General features: G+C 37.4%; 2 protein-coding genes across 2 annotated transcripts in view; both read left to right on the top strand.

Moving 5' to 3' along the window:
- rnf213b (ring finger protein 213b) overlaps positions 1-5,735 on the top strand; it is a 61,367-nt gene extending 55,632 nt beyond the window's left edge. Inside the window, exons 64-65 of the mRNA XM_080049143.1 lie at positions 660-838; positions 4,494-5,735. Coding sequence (XP_079905269.1) covers positions 660-838; positions 4,494-4,632 — 318 coding nt within the window. The 3' untranslated portion in view covers positions 4,633-5,735. The remainder of the gene's footprint in view (positions 1-659; positions 839-4,493) is intronic.
- Positions 5,736-6,246: 511 nt separating this feature from the next.
- cep131 (centrosomal protein 131) overlaps positions 6,247-10,000 on the top strand; it is a 49,940-nt gene continuing 46,186 nt past the window's right edge. The window contains exons 1-2 of the mRNA XM_080049572.1: positions 6,247-6,361; positions 9,053-9,252. Of these exons, the coding sequence (XP_079905698.1) occupies positions 9,067-9,252 (186 nt within the window). The 5' untranslated portion in view covers positions 6,247-6,361; positions 9,053-9,066. The remainder of the gene's footprint in view (positions 6,362-9,052; positions 9,253-10,000) is intronic.

Below are 10,000 nucleotides of genomic sequence, written 5' to 3'. Positions count from 1 at the left end.
TGTACATTCAGGTGTTTATTTGACTAAACCTTGTCTGTTTGCGTCTGTATATTTCTCCTATACAACCATCTTTAACGGACATTATCTCAACATTAGTTTTTTTTCAATACTCAACTAAACTTTCCATAATCATTCTTAGCACTATTCTGATGGTTATTACAGAAGGATTTGGTTAAATGTTGTTTATTCTAGAAGAATTGTTAATATTTTCTTCTTAAAAACATGCCGAAAATGCATTTTTAAGACCTGTACATAGGATTTTTTCTATTTATAAAATGAAAATAAGTCTGTATCCAAAATCTGTTGTGTAAAATCTTTGGACACTAATATAATAATAATAATAACAATAATAATAATAATAAAAATAATAATAATAATAATAATAATAATAATAATAATAATAATAATAATAATAATAATAATAATAATAATAATAATAATAATAATAATAATAATAATAAATTGTATTTAAAGGCGCCTTTCATGACACTCAAGGACACCGTACAATGAGACAAATACAGTGCAATCAATTGAATTAAAAACAAAAATGGGATGGGAAGATCAGGAGGGGGTACGCAAATTTGAAAAGGTGAGTTTTGAGTTTAGATTTGAACAGGGATATGGAGTCATAATAATATGATCTTTTGTTGTGTGTTTAGGACCCGTTTCAAAGGCTTCCCTCAGAGTTCAAACAGAGACTTTCTAACGAGGAGAAGAAAGAGTTGAAGAGTTTCCTCGCTGCCACAGATGTTGACTCATTCTCTCTGGAGCTTCATGAAATCCTACTGCTGAAAACAAACACCGCCGTGCCCGATGACGACTACCAGCCACAGTGGGAGTAAGAACAACACTTTACTATCATCGTTAAAGGAATACCGTAATTTTCGGACTATAAGCCGCGACTTTTTCCCCATTTTTCGACCCTGTTATTACACAGCACAGTATTCTGTACTAGCTACTATTGCTCTAAATGGTAACACTTGAATACGTTGTGCAAATATGCAACTTGTTTGTTGAAATGTTAATAAATGGGAGCTTCCTCAAGCAGCCATCTCTTTCCCGACAATCCCCTCTGTGCACGAACTCTTACATATGGTAAATAAACATTATAACACCTGCGGCTAATAGTCCAGTGCGGCTTATAGTGCGGAAAATACGGTACTTCACCCATACAGAACCAGCGTTCTATCATTATAAAATCACTATTATAATAGGGGAAGGTGGGGTGATTTGTGCATTTTGGAAGTTGCAAAACCCATTGTTTCTAGAAAACCGTGGAAGAAATTGGAAATGTGACCACATATTTAAGAAGAGCCATCCATTTGACTCATCCTGTAAAGAAGGGAGACACAAGGAATAAGATATAAGCACATTTAAGCTCAAAAAACTGTGTTTTGCCTTTCAAAGTAAAATTTCCATGATCAAGGTTTTTTGATTATTGTGTCTGAACAATTATAGACACGTTTGAAAACATTTGACACATGTTTTAGTGCTTTGGTATGCTACACTTTGAGTCTATATAATTAGCACAATGTCAACCCTAAATTGCTGCATCATGCCTATTATCCAAAATTCTGGGGATGGGGTGATTTGTGCGCAAGGGCCTGGGTGAGTTATAAGTAAGTAAGTAAGTAAAATGTATTTATAAAAGCACATTTATGACAGTTTGCATTGTCCAAAGTGCTGTACATAGTGCATTCAGTAGGTAAACAATGAAGGTACAATAACAATAACCAAAATAAAAGACGTAAAGCCCATACATCCACATAAACACAGATAGTAGTGCAGAGGTAAGTAAGTAGTGCAGAGGTTAATGGGGAGGAAACACCAGGGTGTACATATGGGTTTTGAGCCTTGATTTAAAGGCAGAAATGTAGGGGGAATCACATTTGTCAGGTGGCAGTTGGTTCCACAAGCACGGAGCAACTAGTGCAAAGTACATTTCTGAGAGTTGTGCCAGTGGCATGGCTGTATACGCTGGTCACCAAAAGAAAGTGATTGTCTACAGTAGCTCAGAAGAGAGTGACATCTCAATTCCACTTAACGACACCACTGATGAGAGTTCAGATGGCCAGAAAGATGATGATGGTGACTTTGGTGATTTGTGCGACAAGACAACTTTTTTTCCGAAAGCTATATTTCTTAAACAGTTTATTCCAGATCCAAAGTTTTTATTGCCAGGGATGCACAACATCCTGAAATATATGTACATATTTGAGTTGGAGACATAACTGTCAAGGCCTCACTTTAAAATCACTTTGAGTAAAAAGTTGCACAAATCACCCCACCTTCCCCTATAATGAATGAGGTTTTTCTTCCCTCAATCTTCCCTTTGTTACATTTCATTTTAATGTTTCCTCTATTTATCCTCGAAAGACCCTCATATCCGTTAACCAATTAAAACATATAATTTTTAAATCAGCCCCACTCCACCTGTAACTGTTTTAATTAGGCTATTGTTCTGCTTCACCCATTTGTTCTGAATGTTTTAATAGTTCTTGTCTCTTTGTTAGCTTGTTGTATATTTGCATTGTGTGTTTTGTGTGTGTGTGTGTGTGTGTGTGTGTGTGTGTGTGTGTGTGTGTGTGTGTGTGTGTGTGTGTGTGTGTGTGTGTGTGTGTGTGTGTGTGTGTGTGTGTGTGTGTGTGCATTGTCATTTTACTCGACATCATTGTAAATGAGGGTCACTCACTCCTCAAGTGATCTTTCGAGGATAAATGAAGAAAATTAAAGGTGCAGTGTGTAATATGACATCATCAAGAAAGTTCTAGAATGCAACACTCCCTGGGTAACCCCAACCCTTTCGAATAATAACAGAAGCTACAGTGGCCTTCAAGGACAAGAACAATTCTAAATTTCAAACAATGCACCTGATGACATTCCAACTATGACACTTTCAAGATGGCGGCACTAGGCTTTGGTCCAAAATACGCAGAAATATGGACATATATGAGACCCTTTCTAAGGGAAAAAAAAATAATTAAAAACATTTTTTTCAGCTATTATCCACTAAATTAAATGTACTTATGGATATTATAATTACTTTCTACAAAATCTGCTAGGAAATAAAACCCAAAATTCTACACACTGCAGGTTTAAGGAAAGGAATTCTCCAGTAAAAACACAAACTAATTCACCATGTGTGAGTTGGAGGAGGAGGGGGATAGATGCACCAAATGGTCAAGAAAAAAAAAGAAAAAAAAAAATCCCCAAACATTAGCATTATTGACATGTTTACTTCCAGGATGACCCAAGAGGTGTTAGTGTTTTTAGGGAATAACAATAGTGTGTTCTGTGCTTTTCTGTGGGTGTTAGAAGTGTGCCTATTGTCACTTGGAAGCCTTACCACCCCTAGTCTAAAGGAATCCATTGATCCCTTAGGCTATTGCTTTAATCACAGTAAAGTGTGGGGGTCTGAGGGGTCTTGTGTGTGTGTGTGTGTGTGTGTGTGTGTGTGGGTGTGTGTGTGTGTGTGTGTAGGGAGGGTGTTGAGGGGTGTGTGGGGGGGGGGGGGGGGGGGGTTTAAGCCTTTTGAAATCGAGGGCCGAATTGTGACCCCTCCATCTGTCAGTGGAAAAGCAGCTTAGGAGGCAGCAAGTCAAATGTATTGAAACAGCATCTGGACAGAGGAGTGAATGGGAATGCCTATGATAGAAAAAGAACAATGGATGGATGGATGGATGGATGGATGGATGGATGGATGGATGGATGGATGGATGGATGGATGGATGGATGGATGGATGGATGGATGGATGGATGGATGGATGGATGGATGGATGGATGGATGGATGGATAGATAGATAGATAGATAGATAGATAGATAGATAGATAGATAGATAGATAGATAGATAGATAGATAGATAGATAGATAGATAGATAGATAGATAGATAGATAGATAGATAGATAGATAGATAGATAGATAGATAGATAGATAGATAGATAGATAGATAGATAGATAGACAGACAGACAGACAGACAGACAGACAGACAGACAGACAGACAGACAGACAGACAGACAGACAGACAGACAGACAGACAGACATTGGGTTGGCTATTACCAATGTTAGTTGATATAACAACGGTTTGTGCTCGATTCTTTGTGCATAGAAATATGTTTGCAACATAACTACAGATAGACAATGAGCTGAACCATAGTGGACATTTGATTTAAAGGTGCTACGAGGAACTTTAAAATATTTCTGAAAAAGTCCAATTTTTCCTCTGATGATCATACATGACATGTAACAGCAAACGAGACCATCAGTGCAAGGAATGCTATTTTTATATAGTTTTTCTTAATGCCTTTGTCATGGGTATACGCTCACCCAGGAACAACAGCTGGCGTGGTAAAAACACTACCGCTTTTGCCCAAAGGAGGTGCAGAAATTAACACACACTGAAAGTTCCTCGGAGCACTTTTTTAATGTGACACAATGAATACAGAAAAGCTCAAATTCATTCATTAATTTTTTCCCTCCCTGTCTGTCTACAGTATCCGGTCGACCTTAGAGATCCATTTGGAGCAGAAGAACCTTCCTCCTCTCCTCGGGCTGGACTCTCTATCGGAGGGCATCACGCTGGGACACGGGGCGGACGTTTGGAAGGCGGCCGTCGAGTTTAAGAAAAGATAAAACCAATTTAACAGAGAGATACGTATATACAGCTCTGGAAAAAATTAAGAGACCACTCCAAATATTCAGTGTCTCTCGTTTTACTCTTTATAGGCATATGTTTGAGTAGAATGAACATTTTGGTTTTATAATATAAACTACTGACAACATTTCTACCAAATTCACAATACAAATATTGTCATTAAAGAGCATTTTCAATAAGGAATGTAGAGATGAAGATTGAAGAAAAAATCCAGACTGGTCTCTTCATTTTTTCCGGGGCTGTATACATGTACTACTGCTGATAGTTGTTATTGTATGTGATTTACTTGTGTGATATATCCAGGGTGCCTTTTGTGGAAAAAATAATAGAAGGGGGAAGTTTTTTAAATGTTTTTATTCATGATATTAGCCACAAATTTTGGATCTTGCAGGAATATTTGAATATAGTTTTTCAATCTGGTAACTCATCAAGTTTAGCCTGTTATTTACAATCTTGTGGTATTCCCTTTCTCATGCGGACAGGTCTTACACAACACAAAAACAAAACATTCAAAAATTTAAATCTCCATTTCATTGCATATTTGGGTTTTTTTTCTTCAAGATTTAAGTTGTAAAATTGCCAGAAATAAACTGAAAAAATCTTACAAATTTGTTTAAAAAAACTATTTTTTTTGTCAAGGAAATGCATATTTTCTCTGCCAGGCATGCCGAGGGACTTATTTATAAACTTTAAAATATAATAGAACATAATCTCAAGTTTAAAAAGTTGACCGAGAACATTCCGGATTTTAGCGTTGTTTGCACTTTTGACTGTTGACTTATGTCTCCGCACTTTTTTTTATATTTTAGTGCTGATCTTTCTCTTTTATATGATTTCCATGTGTGTGTGTGTGTGTGTGTGTGTGTGTGTGTGTGTGTGTGTGTGTGTGTGTGTGTGTGTGTGTGTGTGTGTGTGTGTGTGTGTGTGTGTGTGTGTGTGTGTGTGTGTGTGTGTGTGTGTGTGTGTGGAATAAACACTGACAGGATGTCTGAATGAGGACTCACTGTCTTAATGCATTCCATATGACAAGCACAATCTGATTTTAAATTCCTTTCTTTCTATGATGTAGAAATTGTAAATGTTTATGCCTACTATTGAGATGTTTTTATTTGTTTAAGGTTTCAAATGTTAAGAAAGTGTATTCTATTTTTATGTTATGTTGAATCTGTAATGTTAAATCAATCAATAAATAAATTGTGAAAGAATGGGACATTTGTTTTAGCACCCTACCTATTTCTCATACATGTTTAACCATATTTTAACTGTAATAAGTTACAAACAATTCATTATTTCAAAATGAAATAAACCATAATCAATATTTGTGTCTTTTTATATCTCAAAAATATTGATAACTTGGGAAATTATCATGAAATTGATTATTTGTGCCATCAGCATCATTCAGTGCCTCCTTTTGCAAACTCAACCAAACCGTTTGTGTGGAAAGCCCCGCCCATTGGAATGGTCACTTTAAACAGACAGTTCCTCTCAGCCAATCAGATCAACGAATGAAGACGACAATGTTCTTTCTCCGCCAATCACAGACGTCAGGGGGCAGCGGCCGTTGGAGTGTTGTTGCCACAGAGATGGTGTTACACGTTATTTGGTCGCAGCACTTTCACTGCTCTGTATCTTCTTGGGATCAAAACACCACCGTGAAATCGAGGAAAAAACACATTTTAACAGCAATGGCGGCGTCCAGCTCTTAAAGTAAGTATTTCAAATCCTTTATGAGCTCATTCAGCGACATATATTTGTTTTTAAATGATGGCAAACGTCTTTTTAGCTTTTTTTAATGGCTAGAAATATAACCGTTAACGTGAGCTGTGGGTGTTACGTCTGAAACGGTGATTTAGCAAATCAGTTGAAATGAACGTTATCGCGTTTTTAATGGCGATACTTTGCATCAAAGTAAACATCCCAATCTACTGTACATTCAGATAAGGTTAAGCTAAGCATACAGTCACTGCTAGCAAAGGTTTAATGACTGATTTAGTTTACCGAAAGGTTATTATAACAACTATTTCTGTTGATAAATCCTAGCTGTGTATAGCTCTGTTGCTGTTTCATACGTTATATATTATATAATATTATTATTATTATTAAACAAACATTTCCTGCTTCAGTCTGTTGATTTTGTGATAAGATTTGAAGATGATAACATGAGTTACCACAGCAATCATACTGTACACCTGTCACTAGCTTCCTACACATCCTTAACAAGTCTTAAGGCATTGAATTTGAATCTAAAAATAATGCCTTAATTCCTCTTAAAACTACTTAATTCAACCTTTCATATGTCTTGAAAATACTCAGATATTTGGTTTCCATACATTCTTAAAAAGTCTTCAAATGCATTGGATTATATAATCTAAACATAAGGCTTTAATTGGTTTTTAAATGTACTACATTTCTTTTGGACATGCTCAGACATGCGCAGTACGACTTTATAAATCAGCGTTCCTAGACATCCTTACAAATTCCTAGAAGGCATTGCGTCCATTTATCTTAAAGGATCCTTTAAAGCTGCAGTGTGTAGAATTTTGGGTTTTATTTCCCAGCAGATTTTGTAGAAAGTAATTATAATATCCATAAGTACGTTTAATTTAGTGCATAATAGCTGAAAAAAATGTTTTGAATATTTTTTTTTTCACTTAGACATATATTGTCTCATATATGTCCATATTTCTGCATATTTTGGACCAAGGCCTAGTGCCGCCATCTTGAAGGTGTCATAGTTGGAATGTCATCAGGTGCATTGTTTAAAATTTAGAATTGTTCTTGTCCTTGAAGGCCACTGTAGCTTCTGTTATTATTCTAAAGGGTTGGGGTTACCCAGGGAGTGTTGCATTCTAGAACTTTGTAGAACTTTCTTGATGATCTCATATTACACACTGCACCTTTAATATAGCCTTACATATATCTGTATAAACAAAAGACTGATAAATTATCAGACATGATGAGGTATACACTGGTTTCAAATTTAAAAATTCCATTAATTCTGAATTTTAGGCGATAAATTGTCTAAACATGTTGAGAATAAGATTTGGAAATTGGTAGATTTTCTAATATTTTAATTCTGAGTAGTAATGGTAGCAATACAGTCTGGAATCTGTCTTTCTTAGAACTGTAGGGACCCTGTGTCACCATGTATCAGCTATTGTTTGCTACCAGTGTTTTAGAAGAGCTGCTTTGAAAAGGTGTTAATGGTTATGGTTGGCTAAACACAAGCAGCTACAACCTCATATCATCATGTATTAACTAGCTTTGGTTTGTAGCGATTCCAGCGGACATGTTTTAAGCATTGATTTAACTGTTAAAGCAGAACTCTTAAGCACTGATTTCAGTTCTCTCAAATTGTCGGGACATCCCAGTGGTAGCAAAACACAGTGAGTGGTTTTGTTGTTGTTGGTTTCCCTGGGAGACAAAACAGTCAGGGGAACGAACGTGGCCTGTTATTTTCTCTGTTGTTGTGGTTGGACCATAGGCTGTATTATGGTCTGTGCAAGCTAAATAAATCCCAAGGCAAGTGGCATGTGTGGCCTATTGTGTCCTTATAACCAACAGGATTCTCAATTTTCTGAATACTTTACTTATACCTCTAAGTGGTTTTGAAGTGAAACGTTATTGTCTGTGTGTCTGTCTGTCTGTCTGTCTGTCTGTCTGTCTGTCTGTCTGTCTGTCTGTCTGTGTGTCTGTCTGTGTGTCTGTCTGTCTGTCTGTCTGTCTGTCTGTGTGTGTGTGTGTCTGTGTGTCTGTCTGTCTGTCTGTCTGTCTGTGTGTGTGTGTGTCTGTCTGTGTGTCTGTCTGTCTGTCTGTCTGTCATTTTGGCATTTTGTTTGACCTGAAGTAGAGTTTTAACACATCTAAGTGAAGTAACAGATGTGTGTTTTTTTTTTTTTTTTTTTGCTTCAATTTCGGTTTTGTAAAGTTGGTCTTAAACCTGCAGTGTGTAGAATGTTGGGTTTTATTTCCTAGCAGATTTTGTAGAAAGTAATTATAATATCCATAAGTACATTTAATTTAGTGTATAATAGCTGAAAAAAATGTTTTGAATTATTATTTTTTCCCTTAGAAAGGGTCTCATATATGTCCATATTTCTGCATATTTTGGACCAAGGCCTAGTGCCGCCATCTTGAAAGTGTCATAGTTGGAATGTCGTCAGGTGCATTGTTTAACATTAAGAATTGTTCTTGTCCTTGAAGGCCACTGTAGCTTCTGTTATTATTCCAAAGGGTTGGGGTTACCCAGGGAGCGTTGCATTCTAGAACTTTGTAGAACTTTCTTGATGATGTCATATTACACACTCGTATTGCAGGTTTAATAAAGCTTGAAAATGCCAAAAAAAAAAAATCTAGCTGTAAGAAAAAACCTGGTTTAACTTCCCCCCTCTCTCCCAGGTGTCCAGAGGACCATGCATCCTTTCCGCTCCCCGGCCTCCCTGCCCTGTGCGCTGTCAGGAGACGCTCTGGACCTCAGCCTGTCTGGATCTCAGCTCCACATGACCAAGAGACCCAGCAGCGCCTCACCAGGGAAATACTTCTCTAGATCCGTGTCTGTGTCTGTGGCTACTGACGGCAGGGCCAAGCGCAATACACTGGTTTGTACATTTTTTATATATATATATACAGTCAAAACCGAAATTATTCATACCCCTGGCACATTTTGACTTAAAGTTACTTTTATGAAACCAGCAAGATTTTTCTTGATTGGAAGTGACACAGGCTTCTCCAAAAAGATATTAAGGGCCCGTGTCCACCTAACGCCTTTTTCCCACCGCAAGCGCCTTTTTTCTATTGATTCCCAATGAGAAGCGGCCGCCTCGGGAAAAGGCGGCCGCTCTTTTTTCGAGCGTTTTTTGTCTTTTTGTGCGGCCGCTTCGAGATTTGCAAGTTGAAAAAAGTTTAACTTTTCAGAAAGGCGGTGGGGACGTCACCGCCGCTTTTTTCAAAGGGCCAATCAGATAGTAGATCGTCGGGACTCGTCGCCTTGGCAACAAAGAAGACGGAAGAGAAACTGCTTTTTCCGTCTCTGTTTACCCGAAACTGTACGAAAATAGTGACTTAAAATGACCAGAACAGAGGGAAGAGAGCCTGTTTGTGGGAGCAGATTAGGCGAACACTTGATTCTCTGTATTTTTTATCTCCTACGGATCGTTTCATGCGCACACATCAGCCTACAACTTGCTCCGTGTGTGTTTGCAGGAGCTGCGATAACTCCTCATCCAAACAGAGGATGGTGGAAAGTATTCTCTGTTTCATAAGACTACTCATATTAAAATGTAACGATTTAAATAGAAAACAGCAAACCTAAACAGTTAAACCAGTGTTGATAGGTCTGACTGACAG

Source organism: Ammodytes marinus (assembly GCF_949987685.1).
Source record: "Ammodytes marinus genome assembly, chromosome: 20".
Lineage (NCBI taxonomy): Eukaryota > Metazoa > Chordata > Actinopteri > Uranoscopiformes > Ammodytidae > Ammodytes > Ammodytes marinus.
This window is presented reverse-complemented; position numbering and strand designations above follow the sequence as displayed.